The 14,199-nt window shown below is 45.4% G+C and overlaps 1 protein-coding gene across 18 annotated transcripts in view; it reads right to left on the bottom strand.

The window, feature by feature from the left end:
• Positions 1-1,909: 1,909 nt before the first annotated feature.
• PLCH2 (phospholipase C eta 2) overlaps positions 1,910-14,199 on the bottom strand; it is a 74,899-nt gene continuing 62,609 nt past the window's right edge. For 8 of the 18 annotated variants that reach the window (XM_048326572.1, XM_048326573.1, XM_048326574.1 and 5 more), the window contains 3 exons: positions 13,806-13,885; positions 8,478-9,531; positions 1,910-4,891 (listed from right to left, as the gene is read on the bottom strand). In XM_048326572.1, coding sequence (XP_048182529.1) covers positions 3,156-4,891; positions 8,478-9,531; positions 13,806-13,885 — 2,870 coding nt within the window. In that variant the 3' untranslated portion in view covers positions 1,910-3,155. Of the gene's footprint in view, positions 4,895-5,881; positions 5,912-8,477; positions 9,532-13,805; positions 13,886-14,199 lie in introns of all 18 variants that reach the window. The other 10 variants (XM_048326589.1, XM_048326580.1, XM_048326588.1 and 7 more) reach the window with 9 other exon arrangements.

Below are 14,199 nucleotides of genomic sequence, written 5' to 3'. Positions count from 1 at the left end.
TGGGTTAAATACCCGAGGGAGGAGGAGGAGTGGCCTCTGAACGTGCCAGCTCGGGCCGGGGGCACCTGGAGCTTTGCGGAAGGGGGAGACCACACCAAAGGACAGGCTTTGGAAGCTGCTGAGTGCAGCAGCTGGGTGCTACATCAAGGCTCACAAAATTCTATTACTGGCCCGTGGTGTTCCTGTAAAATTCCTCCCTCTGGAACTGTCCCTGGCAGCTGTGCCCATTTTCCTGCCTGTTGCTCACGCAGATAAAATCAGCTTAGAAAGACACAATCGAATGTTCATTATCAGTGTCATAACGAATGGCAGGCTGGAGGAATACAGACCACAAATGCCATGTCCAGCCGTGTCCGATACACCGCTGTGATCTGGAGACTCTGGATTTCGGATCTTACAGCTTAATGAACTGAAACCCACATACAGGAGTCTGCAGATGCATAGGAAGAGCAAATGAATGAAGAGCAAAACTGTGACCTTCTGCTGACTTAAATTCCAAATAATTCTTAAACGCTGGAATAAATGCCACTCATAGGAATTAATAAATACATGATGAATGGTCTTATGTAGTGTCACGAAACAAGCTCTAAAGCTGGTTGCTACTAATTTGGAAGGAAGAGGGCAAAATTCACATGCACCCTAATGAGTTAAATCCGGACACTGTTGGTTAAAAATCTGAACAAAGATAAATGTTTTGAAGTGCTACACGATGCTGCCTCCTGTGAGGTGCATTAGCAAGTACTGCTTAATCAATTAAAGATGAAAATAATCTGATTATGAGACTCAGTCTTTGAGAAGACACAAATACGCCTTTTAAACATTAACTTTCCGAAGCTGTCAAGTTGCATGTACTTGACATTAAAGTTTAAAAAGCATTAAAGTTACAAAAGCAGCAGCTCCCTGCAGCTTTTCAGCCCGAAATTAAAGTTATTACAAGAACGATTTTTCGTCCAGAGAATGTTAATGAAATTTGCTTTGTGCTGGGACACAATGGGAGGCTCCTCTTGGCAGATCACACGTTCTGCTGCAGCTTCACCTCCTTTCCCTCAGCGGCTGCAGTGATGCTCTCGGGTCACCTCAGTGCACATTCCAAACCTTTGCTGCACAAAGCTCTCCTGGGGTCTGAAGGATCTGAAACCTGCAGACAAGCCGTGAAGATCTGAGCCAGGCTGGGAAACTGAGGGAATATTTTCAGACAAAACATACTGAAGAGCATTTGAAAAGAATGAATCAGAAAATTTAACCCCTCCAGCCCCCTCCCCAGTGTTACGGTGCTAACACTGTCAGCCTTACACTTTGATATCTCAGAGTTTCAATTTTGTTACTGTTTTGGTATCTCAGAGTTTAAATTCTCATGGCCAAGTGATACTAAAATTAGAACCAAGAACCCCCTCCCAGCTCCACAAGTGACAACCCTTCCAGGAGAAGTGTGAAGGAAGCAAGATGCACTTTCACTGTGCACTTTGCTGGGACAGGAATAGAAGTGATTTTTCAGTCAAGTGACAGGTGAAAAGCAAAATTGTGCTGCAGCATTTTCAGCCAGACTTTAAACCCCCTCAGTGATGAAACAGGGCCATCTGTGTTACTTGTACAGCTGCTCCAGAATGGATCAGCTCCTTCTGTCTGTTTGGCTACTAATCACACCAGTTCCCCCAGAATTTCCATCCTCCCAGCCAGGGCTCTGCCCCAGTCCCTGAGCTGTCTCACACCACAGAATGTCAGTCTCTGCCAGTCCTTGCACATGTTCTGGAGGACCTGAGAAAATCTGAGCTGGGTCTGCGCTGGCTACCACTCTGAAAAAGAGTAAAATTAAATGTTATCTACAAAGGAAGTTGAAAAACAGAGCAGAATGAACCATGTTTGTGTATCACAGACCCCAGTGTTGTGTTACAGCTAAAGAGTCACCAGCTGGAAGGTTAAGTATGTTTATTTCAGTAGTGTAAGGTGGTTTTACAAACAAATTCTTAAATTTTGCAATATACACAAAAGAATCATTACAAAGGCAAAATATCCTCTCAATAATAGGGACTCTATGCAGCCTGAAATAAAATTAAACCTCTGTTTCTCTTTAAAATGCATCTCAGTAAACATTCTTCTCCATCACTGATAAAATGTACATCTATAATAAATGACATCATAATTGGGGGGACACATGACAACATCCCTAAAAATAAAAAGTAAAAAAAAGGGCGGAGGAAAAATTATTACTCTGTTTAGGTTGTTATTCAATTCTAAATATGTCCATCTAAAAAAATTAAATATCTCTCTTTTTTAAACATATCATTGAAAATTTTGCATGGCAGTGCAATACAGAAATAGTAAAATTCATCCAAAAAGTGCTATGTACAGCAGCATTGTTAAAATACCATAAGAAGGGACAGTGCTCTTTCAAGAAAAGACTAACATGCTTCTTAGCCATTTCTGAAGTAAAGTCAGAAGATATTTCCTGTCTGTTTTTAGCCATTCCCTTCCCTCTCCTGTCTCAATTCCCTCAGACAATGCCTTGAGACAAGGAACAGTCACAGCTCAGTTTCAGGGAGTGCATGTGTACATACATGTGCAGACATATCTTTGCATACACACAGGTGTATATAGATATATATGTATATATATAGATATATAAACAGGCTGGGTTTATAAAAGCATTGCTTTGGAACAAGAAAGCTCTTCTTCAAAGAGAAAATATGGATTTTCACTGTAATAAGCAGGTCCACGATGGAAGATGGACTGTACCTACTGCATTATTAATTCACACCCTCAAACTCTTCCAGAAAATAAAATGTGATTTTAAGTCCAGCCTCCTTACATGGATCCACAATTTGTAAGAGCAAAATTTACCTTAGCTGTCGTTAGCATCACATTGAACTATTAAACATCAAGGTTACCTATTGTCAGAAGAATTATTGAAATTAGTAAAGACCAAGAGCAAACTGCAAATGCAAGAAGTGGTCACACACAAAGGAGGCCAAATCGGAGGCTGGGCAAAGCGCAATTAAAAACGAATCCTCATCTATTCTTTTGGAGTCCTGATATTAAGCACCCTTGGGCTCAAGGGAAGGCCAGGAAGCACCGAGTGGTGGGAGGATGTCTTGTGCCTCTCAGGGCGCCGAGTTTTGCTGTGACAGGAGTGTAAACAGTGCCCAGTGCTGCCAGGGTCACAGCTTGAGCATGAAGAACACCTCAGTGTCCACCCCGCAGTCGGTCTGGGCTTTGGGCGAGGAGGGCAGGGCGGTGTGGGCGGCAGGGTCGGTGCAGCCGGCCCTGCCCACGCTGCAGGCCCCCTCGGGGTTGCCCCTCTCCTCGATGGGGCTCCCCCCGAGCTGTGCCCGGCCCTGCAGGCGCTGCCTCTCCTGGGCCTGCCGGGCCCTGTTGGCGATGTAGCGCACGCGGCTCTGGCTGCGCGACGACGACCGGCGCAGCAGCCCCATGCTCTCCCCCTCCTCCTCCGACTCGCTGGGGTCAAGGCTGATGGGGGAGGTGATATCGTTTTCCTGCTGAAAGGCTGTCAGCTTCTTCAGCTGCTCAGTCAGTTCATCCCGGCATTTGGCCGAGGGCCTCAGGCCCGAGGAGCGGCGCTGCTCCCGCATGGAGCGGGTGACAAAGCTCCTGCTGATGCTGCGGTATTTGCTTTCAAAAGTGCACACAATGTCGTCAGAGGTAAGGTCCCCGAGGCTTTTGGACTTTGTCTGGTTATTCCCAACCGTGTCATGCGCTTTGGATTTGTTGGAGGACTGCCTGAGACTCTCCATGTAGAGCCTGCTCCAGGTGTGCCTTCTAGGGATGGACGAGAACGCGTCCTGAGGGCTCCTGGCCAGGGGCCGGGGGCACAGCTCATCAGCTGGCAGCTGGCCAGACCTCAGGTTGGGGTTGGACTTGCTCTTGCTGACCATTGGCATCTCGTTGCTGCAGGTGGTGGCAGAGCGTGGCCGCATCCCCTTCCTGATGGCCAGGGGCTCCAGGCTGTCCTGGCGGATGCCCAGGTCCGGGAGGCTTTTGCGAGCCAGGTTGGGGAGAGAGAGGTCAATGACGGTGTCGTTGGAGGACATGCTGGACGAGGAGGACATGCTGTCACGGTGGCTGCTGCAGTCTAGCTTGCTCCAGATCCGGTCATTGACAGTGGCATCAAAGTACACTTCTGCTGCTGGAGACTGGCTGCTTGGAATTTTTGTTAAGGCTGAGGAGTCTGACGTCTTCAGTCCTTCACTCTTTGCCCTTCTTGCCAACATGTAAGAGCTCATCTGAGAAACAGAGACAGGGAGAGCCCGTGCAGCCCGGGCTTTCTGGGGACAATCCGCCTGTGTGCTGTTAATGACATTGTTTTGCTGGGGTGGAACAGCTGCTGCACCCAGATTTTGCCCTTTGGATTCAGAGGTGTTTTTCATGTCTGTTAATACCTGACCTAGTTGGCTGTTTTGCTTCTGGCAGCTTCCTATAGGTTGGCCAGCCCTGTGATCTGCTGCCTCTACCAGCCTGGCTTTTTGGGGATGTGCTGCTGATCCACCCTGATCTTCAGCTTTACTGCACATCTGTGTCCAGCCATTTCCTTCCCTGAGACAGCCTGCCACGCTTGTCCTCCCATCTTCTGGGGCTACTAAACTTGTGTCAGCTGTTCTTGGGACATCCTGCCCTTGGTCTTCTGCAGCCAGATTAGTTCTTTGTTCTCTGGAGGGTAGGGACTCTTGAGGCTGGTTGGGTGTGCTGCTTCCCTCTGATCGAGCTTCGGTGGAGTGGTCAGACCCAGACCCTTCCTCAGAATCACTGTAAGGGGTAACAGGCAGAGGGAAGAAAAGGCTGCAGTGATGGTTCTCACTGGCAGGGACAGGCTCTTCTGTGATCGTTTCTAGGCTGCATAAAGAAGTGACTGACCTCTGGATTGAGAAGTGGCAGACGTCTGCTTGGGAGGCACGAAAAGAAAAAGAAAGAAACAAGAAAAACAGAGATACAGGGTTAGTTATCTCTTACAAATTACAGTTTAGACTAAGATTCATTCCTCATGCATTATCATTTTGTTCTCAAGGTACTAGTTGCATATGTCAATCATGATTTTAAAAATAACTTGGGATTTCAAATGCCTGGCCAAAGGCAGCAAAACATTTTGCACTTTCAGTTTTAGCTGCACAAAGCCCTGTTGCTTCAAGAAACCTCAGTCCATGCACAGCAGCACCATGTGACTATTCTGGTTTTCTTATCAAACAACAACAACAGTACCCAGCAATTTGTGCCCTTTGTGTCCCCTTTTGTAAACTAACTTTGCTTTCTCCACCATCCAGCACCCCTTGATTTGCAGTTTTCCTTCCTTCCAGCACTCAGACAGGTCAGGGTATCAGAGCACAACCAGAGCATGTACACTAATCAAAACACCAGTTTGACCAGCAGATGTGATCCCAATGACCAACCACTCAGAAGAGAAGCAGCACAGGGCTTGTGGAGCAGATTACAAATGATCTGGGCGCAGACAGTGGAATGCTGGCAATGGGACTTTGAAAAACAAAACAAAAGCTTTAAACAGACTTTGTTCTTCTTAAAAAAACTTGGTAATTTCTATTTCAAAAAATCTCTGCAGAGAGATGGGTCATGAACAGCAGGCTGAGAGTACAACCCTGGAGAATCACTGCAGCCACCAATTACCTGGAGAAAATGTTCTATTCACTGCAATGTTTATCACCTGCACCCTGGGAGCCAAAGCAATCATGCCAAAAAGATTATTTCCCATATCTCCAAAGCACAGTGCAGACATGCATTCCAGAACTAACAAAGCACCACTGAGCCAGACCACGACCTTAAGGATACAGGAGCAGGTAATTATAGGGCAGCAAACAAGCAAAAACCAGGACTACAGGCAACAGGGTGCTCGAATCGGGGACACTCAGCAGACAGTTACCTTTGACTTGCTTGTCCTTTCAGTTCTTAACTAGAGAGAGGGAGTGTGCATGTAGAATAATAGGACAGAACAGAGGAAAAATCCAGTTAATGTAGGGAAGGCAGGTGCAGATAACAGGATAAATTAGTGCTGAGGGAGGGAAGGGAGACATACAGGAATATTCACACATGCTTGTAGGATCCTAAGAATTTCTGACCAACCAGAGCACTCAATGGAATCCACACATGGACAGATGTTAAATTCCTTTTTTTTATCATAGAAGAATGAAAAGCAGTATTTGTTAGTATTGAAGAAGCAGAGTCCACTGGACAGGGGAATGGAATCACAGAGTGGTTTGTGATGGAAAGGACCTTAAAAATCATCAAGTTTCAACTGCCCTGACATAGGCAGGTTGCTCAGAGGAAGCTGGCCTCCTCTTCTTCAAAGCCCTCTCCTAATGGAAAACATCACCTGCACCCCCAGAACCTGCCCAGGGAATACCAGGCCCTTCCTTGGCACCAGGAATTCCAGCCCAGGGAAGGAGCTCAGGGATGGGAGCAGCCATTCCCTGGCCTGTCCTGCATTAGCTGGGAGTGTCGGAAGGGAAACAGGCACATGTGCCCATGAGCCAAATCCAACATTCCCAGACTCTCAGTATCTGCAGGAGTGTCAGGAAGAGCCCAGAGCTGATGAGACCAATGAGCCCTCCTTCTCCCCATCCACCAGCACAGGTTGGGGCACACTTCGAAGGAAAATCACTGGAAAATGTAAGGCTGGTGCCATGAAGGGCCAGCTAGAGGCTATAGTTTCCTGTCTCATCCTGGGGGCACTTCCCCCAGCAGAATGCCAGTTCCCAAGTGCAGCCATGGAGCTGGTTTCCCTGGTTTCCTGGCCCGAGGCACGGCCTTGCAGGAGGATGGGAAAGGGAGCTATTTGTGCAAACAGAGGGGCTGTCACTAGACCAGCAGCAGCCAGTCCAAGGCACCATTTCACCATTTTAAGGGTTTGCTGATTCCATGCTTGGGAAGTCAGATGGATTTAATCAAATTTCAAGCATATCACAATATTTGTTTAGTGACTTGGGGGGCTGGCAGGGGAGCTGGCACTGATAATGGGAAATGGTTTCATATGTCACAGTACTGAGAGTTTGTGAAAAGCCCAGTGCCAATAATTTAGGCATAGAAAGAGTTCTGTTGCTTTGGATTAACTGCAAGTCACGGAAACCAGCAAACTTCTCCCCTCCCATTGTCCTGGTATTTTCCTAAATACCCAAAGCAGAGATTGGAAAAATACATTAGAAAAACCAAAAAAGGTATAAAAAATAGAAGGTAAATTGCAGACACCCAACCAGATGAAACTGGTCAAATAAAATATCTCAAATTTATGTATGGAGCTTTCAAAGAAGCCCACTACAGATAGGCAGTCAGAATCTATTACTGAATAAGATCTTAAGAAAAGCACCAAAGTCACTCCACTGCTCCTGAAAATGTAACCACCAGTGTCCAAATTCCTTTGACAATTAAGGAAGAGAACAAGGGATTTGAAGAGGAGCTCTTGCAATCACAGCCAAAAGCTGTATTTCATACTCTCTCCTTAGTATTCTGTGAAACAGAAAATTCTTGTCAAAACCACTTTCCTTCTCTCCCATGCCTGCCAAATCAGGAGGAAAAATGCCATTTTTCATATTAAAAGATATCCTTTGTTTGCCTCTGCTTCTGTTTCCCAGCTTTACAAACCCCCAGTTCACGGTAAAGGTGCAGTCACGCTCCCACTGACCACACGCCTGTTTCTGGCTTGAAACAACCACAAAATGCTGCAGCTTTAGCAGCTTTCCTCCAAGTGGGCACATTTTACTTTGCAATGGGGAATGCCAGGAGTGCCCCAGCCTGGCTGATGTCAGGGAGCATCAGATCGCACACTCTGCTGCTCTGTGCTGTGCAGCTCTGCCCTCAGGCCACAGCCAGAGCATGTGTGCAACATTACAGCACAGTAGAAATGTTTGCATACACATTTAGGACCAGAATGGGCTGCTGTGTTTATAAAATATGATCTCCTGAACACCCCAGAGCAGAGAATTCCATTCAGTAATTCCTGGACTGACAGCAGTGACTTTGCAAGATCTTTGAGGAGGGAACCGGTTTATTTGATATCAGAGAGCACATTAGACATCATCCCTGATGTGGTTATCCCTCAGCGAAACACAAAGGCTGATAATGGAAATATTGTTTGTTGATGTGGGTTTTCCATATTCAATCTCACTTAATGCTCTGGTTTGGATCTTAAAATTTACTTAGTATCATACCACATTCACTAAGAAAACCAAGGAAACAAAAGAGCCTGAACAAACAACCCAAACATTCATGGACTACTGACAGTGTCACTACTGCAGATGGTTAACTAGGCATGGCAAGGACTAATCTAAACCAGACACGTCTACAAAAAAGAAAATAAAAATATTTATGCAGATTTTTTTTCTGTCATTGCAAAAATTAAAAAAAAAAAAAAGAGCTCTTGACAGCCAAACAACATAGAGGAGCTTCTAAGTAAGGATGCTACGCAGAAGCTGAGACAATGATGTGATCTACAGTGGAGAATGGTGAAGAAAATCTGGTCTTACCAGTAAAGAATATAGGGGATTTACTTCGAATTTCCTCCAATTTTTGAACGAACAAGGCATTCATTTCCCTCTGTAGGGTGCCCACTTGCCTTCGAGAAGGTTCAGGCCAGTGCTTGGGGAATTCTGGGCTTCCAAGGCTTTCTAGACTGCTGGAGTTGGAGGATATGGAGCCATTGCTGGCTGCAACCAAGTTGACAGTGCTTCCGTACTTGCCACCTGATTGGCACTGCCACCGCTGCCGGGAATGAGCCTTTATTCCGTGACACTTAGAGTCAACATTTTTCTTCCCTGGGGTCACAAAAGACTGAGTGCTCCTTGTCAGATCATCTGCAGTTCCAGGGCTGCTGCAAGGCTGCAAATCTGAGTGTGGCCTGGGCTGCCCTCTGACAACCCAGGTCCTGAGCTCTACCCTCTCCTCTGCACTGCTGCCCTGCTCAGGGTGCAGGGGGTCTCTAGCAATGGGCCTGCCAGGGTGGTCACTCCACGGGCCCTCTGGGTCAGGGCTCTCTCTGGAGCCAATCATGCATTTCATGCAGTTGGTGGCCACTCCGATCCTGCCCGAGCTGTTGATGGCACAGCGGGCAAAGACGCTTTGCTTCTCGCCCTGGGGCTCCTGCAGCCTCACCCTGTGTGCCCTGGGCAAGGGCTCGCTGAAAGGAGCCCCGGGGTGGGCACAGCTCTGCCGTGGCCCTTTGGGAGAGCCCTGGGCCTTACCTTTCAAGCCCTTGCCAGGTGCCTCCCCACCGGCACCATCTCGGGGAGCTGGGGCTGGGGAAGCACTTTCTGGCTCTTGCACAAAGCGAGGCTGGGAGGCAGCTTCCACTTCCTGCTCTTCTCCAGCCCCTGCAGAGCTGCTGTCCTTTGTGTCAAAAGCAATCTCAGGAAAGCCCTTCTTGTTCTTCTTCTGGCTCTTGGTGGGTGCACTGGCTGTCCGTCTCAGGATGTGGCTGCTAAAGGAATGTTTGCGATGGAGCTGCCCAGCAGCATGACTGTCCAGAGAGGCCTGCTTTGGATTTCTGAGAAACAGCCCTTTTAGACCTAGAGCTTGTTTGGCCTGTAAAAGAAATAAAAAAAAAAAATATATATATAAAAAGTTCCTAACAGGAAACACAAGGCTCTTCCTCTGGGCACAGGAATTCATGAACAAGTGATTATTCACATACAGAGTCTCCTGCTATATTCCTACCATTAGCATGAGAACTAACCCAGAAACAGGACAGGCATTAAAAATGAAAAAAATCACTAACAGCAGCTTTGCAAAATAACACATCTCTTTTTTTTTTTTTTTTTCTCAGCTATGGTTTTAGATAACATTTTCCAGCCACACTTATCTCTGTATTTGTCATCATTTTCTTTCTAGCATGTAGCTACTTACAACATCTACATAAACATTAGAGCTATTGAAAAGATTGAAAAAAGGGAAATACTTCTGTCTACAAGAATATCATTCTGAAAGCTGAAGAGTTTCTCAGTTTCACCCAAAGCAGATGTATTTTAAGTCCTTGTTGTAAATGCATTCTCTAGGAACTGCTGGGAAATAAACACTGGCCATAAAATAGAATATTTTTTCAGTATAGGGGAGATCTACACTTTAATTGAATTGAGCACTGTCATGAATAGCAGTTAACTATACACACACAAAAGATCATTGAGTATTTCAATTTCTACCTGTGTGATTACATTTTGGTAATTTTTCCTACCATACAACACTTATCCCAAGACACTCGTGTATGTTTTCAGCACTGAGGAAACACACTATAAACAAGGGAAGTTAGTCAGTGTCATGATACAGTTCTCCATAGTCTTCAGTAGTTATTTAAGCATTAAACACGTAAATTCACCATCATAAATCTCCCACCACCATACAACTGATTTACATTTCAATGAAACAGAGTTCCAGCATTCCTGCAAACATTCCAGGTGTACTTGCCAACTTTTTAAGCAGCAGGCTGATGCCCGAGACAGCGCTGATTTGCTCTGTACACAGAGCCTTGTAACACAGATTACTTAAAGCACAGAAAGGCATTTCTCTTTTAATCTACTTCTCCCCCTTTGTCCTCTTTATTTCCCAGTGAAATCAGACTCTTGAGCAGCTGCAGCATCAAGAATGAATAAACCCAGGGCACATCACGACTGAAGTGCACTTAAGAATCCTGTGACAGAACCTGACCAGCAGCCACGCTTGCTGGCACTCGCTGTCAGTTCCAGTTCTGCCCTGTGATGTCATGTGAGGTCACATTTCTGCAGTGCCAAACAATGGCACAGAAGTGTCTCATTTAAATCACAATGGTCTTTCACCTCCAAATAAATATTTGAGTGCATGCTCATGCATTTCCAATTCTGCTGTGCAGGACTCAATGGGCAGATATTGGCTGCCCTGTGCACTGAGCCTGGGCTAAGAGCTGCTTTTACCCCAAGTGTCCTGCCCAAGCTGCCATGTGGCATCAAGGTTTATTTGGCTGGCACCAGGACCAATAAAAGTGTTCTCAATATTATATTTTTTATATAATGTTTAGTCAATTATAATTGACTGAAGTTTAGTTACCACACGTCCAGTGTGAGTAGGACAGTATCAAAAATTACCTCTCGGATAAGACAAAGATGGTAGGGATGGATTTTCCCTAAGCAAGGCAAACATTAAATATTGGTAAATATTCTGTGAGAGCCAGACTATTGAACAATCTGCTTGGAGTACTGGGAGACAAATTGGCAAGTACATGAGTTTATTGCTATAAAAATCAGACAATATAAATATTTGCAAAACCCAGGAAAATTCGTCATACAAACAACACACACAAATAATATCCACCAAAAAGAAAAGGGAAGCACTGATGGAATGGGTGACACGCAGTGCAGGGCCCCAGGTGTCATTCTGGCTTGTTTGGTGCAGCTTTGTTAAGCTGGACACTGTTGCTTGAATCAATGGAGTGATTCAAGAACCCAAAGGCAGATTTGGTCAAATTGGGGGGAAAAAAAAGTTTTAAAAGAAGGAAAAAAATAAAAGAGAGCAGTTTTGAGGGAGATCCAGGACACTGTGCTTTCATCTTCCAGCCCAGCTTTACAGGCATGTTTCATTCTCTAAAGCAGACTTGAAAAACAGCACAAGAGGCTTTCCCACAATTTCGCAAATGATTCACTGTCAATGTTCTCTTCTGTATGAAAGAAGAGGTTTGAATTATAGCCCTCAAGAGAAAAGGCAGGAGAGGGAGACACTCAGAGAAGGGGGAGAATGGCAGGACTTTTATCCTGGATCTGCTTCACACGGGGAGGGCTCTCTGGCTGTCGATGACCCAAGAGGAGTGACCAAGTCAAATGTCACAATTCATGTTCCATGAGTTGAAGAGCTCGAAAATGCTAACAAAGAAACACTGATGCTAATGAAGCTACCAGCTCAAGGCATGCAGGTGTGTGGTGGTGTCACTGCACCTCTCTGAGACAGGAGGGGTACCTTCAAGGCGTCTAAAAACGCTCTGCTTCTAAAAGGAGACTTTTTTGACATAGAGAAGCCCACTGAAATCACAAACAGACAGAGTAAAGACAAAATAACAGTGAGGGAGGATCTCAGAGATAGGCACATCTAGAAAAACCACAAGAAATTCTGCAATACATGAGCAGACCACAGAAGAGACAGAAACAAAGAAAAGCCTTTCCAGGAAACAGAGAAATCTGAAAGAGATTTCACACACAAGTTAAGGTGAAAAAAACTAAATCTAAGACTGTTTTAGTAATACCAAGCTACTGAGCAGGTGGAATGTTTCCATTTACAAAAAAGTCCCAAAATGTTTATGTTTGCATTAGAATCTCTGGATTAATAAAGAATGGGTAAAAGGTTGATAACTGGGGTGATTTTTCTGCCCAAAATTAAGAGAGGGAAAACAGAAAAAATTCTAGTTTGGACAGCACTCTGTTAACAGAAAATCAAAGCAGAAAGTAATTCAGAGAGACCAAACCAGAAAGGGACATGTAATATCTGTTCCACATTTTCACCCGTTTTTTATTAAAAATTATAAATTAAAAAACCAAACCAAACCAAAACCAAAACATAACACACACAGGCTTTCCTTCCAAATCCTTATATTTTGTCATTGCACAGAAACACTTCTTAACACCAGCAAACCCAGAGAGACTGCAGTGACAATGAGCAGCAATCAGGGAACACCAAGAAAATCTCTGTCCTCAAAAAACTGCCGAAGTTTAAACGGACAGGTTGCCCTTCTGCAAACTATCACCAGCCAGTCACTCATGAAGAAGTTAGTAAGAGCAAATAATTATGAAAGGCTCGGAAATTAAGGCTAAACAGAGAAAGAATATTGCCAAAGGAAGTTTGAATTGAAAATACTTCAAACATTCACAAAGGATGAACATTGTCCTTTCCATCAAACACTGCTGGCAAGGGCAGTGACGTGGAAGCTGATGGAGTTAAACAACTAAGCGGTGATTAAAGCCTAGCAGTTAAAAAAAGCTGTTTTCCTGCTCCGGATTTGCTCGAATTGCCCGTCCGAGGGGACCTGGGAATTCCCAGCCCGCTGGATGCCTCCTCCTGCTGTCGCGATGCCGATATTGCACCTCGCCACTGCAGGAGGCTCCGTCCTCGCTGCGGGACAGACGGACATCGCCAAGGCTCTGCACGGTGCTTTGTACCTGAATTTCATTGACATTAACAGCACACAACAGTGCGCTGAGAGGGCAGGAGTCTCGTTTTTAGCTGGCCTAGGAAGAGTTTGAAATTAGGGCTTTACTTTCGTGGAAATTGAGATGTGGCACCCCAAGAGCTGTTTATTTCCCTCATGTGAAGCAAACACACTCTTAGCAACAGACAAGGAGTGTAAATATGTCCAATAACTGATACCGGCATCACCTTTCCTCTGCATTTTAGAGTGCTATTATGGCAAAAAATCCCAAGCAAATAAGCTTGAAGAATTTAATTAAATTTTAAATGCCAAAACATCAGGCAGAGCCTTTACAGCACCAGCTTTGCAGGGAGCAAGTGCTCAGGGTTAAGGTGTGTAACCTTTGGTTCAGCAAGGTGCACTCACAGCACTGGACACAAGCACATTATTTGTATAAATCTGTGCTGCAATGAAAACCTTCCCCTATGGCTTCCTCGAAAAGGCACTGCAAGAATCTCTTTTATAACTTTCCCTATGATTTGCTTTTATCTCTGTGGATATTCAGAAAGATCTCGGGCTACCATGACAAGCACAGAGATAAATTTTACTCTAAGTGAACAAAAATGCCAGCCTGGACCTTCACCCACTGGGCTTCCCTGGGCTGATACAAGATCCTGGCAGCTCCTGTGGGTGTGTTGCACACCACAGAGACACTCACCTTACCACAGATGTCATTAATAGCCACATGCACAAAGATGGAAGCCTCTTCTATGCCTTCCAGGTACACGTGTCTGTAACCTGAAACAGAGGGAGCAGAGCTGGCACGGGGTTGGGACAGGTCACAGAAGGAGCAGCTGGAGACTTTCATTTTGTGAGCAGCAGAAGGGATCAAGCAGGTTTTTCCCAGCTCCTCCTCACAGCAAGTGTCCAGGCTCAAGCATCACCTTGCCACACTCAGGTATCTGAGCCACACCACTTACAAACTTCACCCCCATTTTTGTCATGATTTTAGAGAACAGCCATGTCCTGTTTTGTCCAGGATCCGTTATTGCTGCTGTCAATCCATGATTTAAACTTGGCCACATTCTCTCCTCTGGACTTGCAGTCCATTA

Source organism: Corvus hawaiiensis, chromosome 22, assembly GCF_020740725.1.
Source record: "Corvus hawaiiensis isolate bCorHaw1 chromosome 22, bCorHaw1.pri.cur, whole genome shotgun sequence".
Classification (NCBI taxonomy): Eukaryota; Metazoa; Chordata; class Aves; order Passeriformes; family Corvidae; genus Corvus; species Corvus hawaiiensis.
Note: the sequence above shows the minus strand (reverse complement) of the source record. Positions and strands in the feature narration are given on the sequence as shown.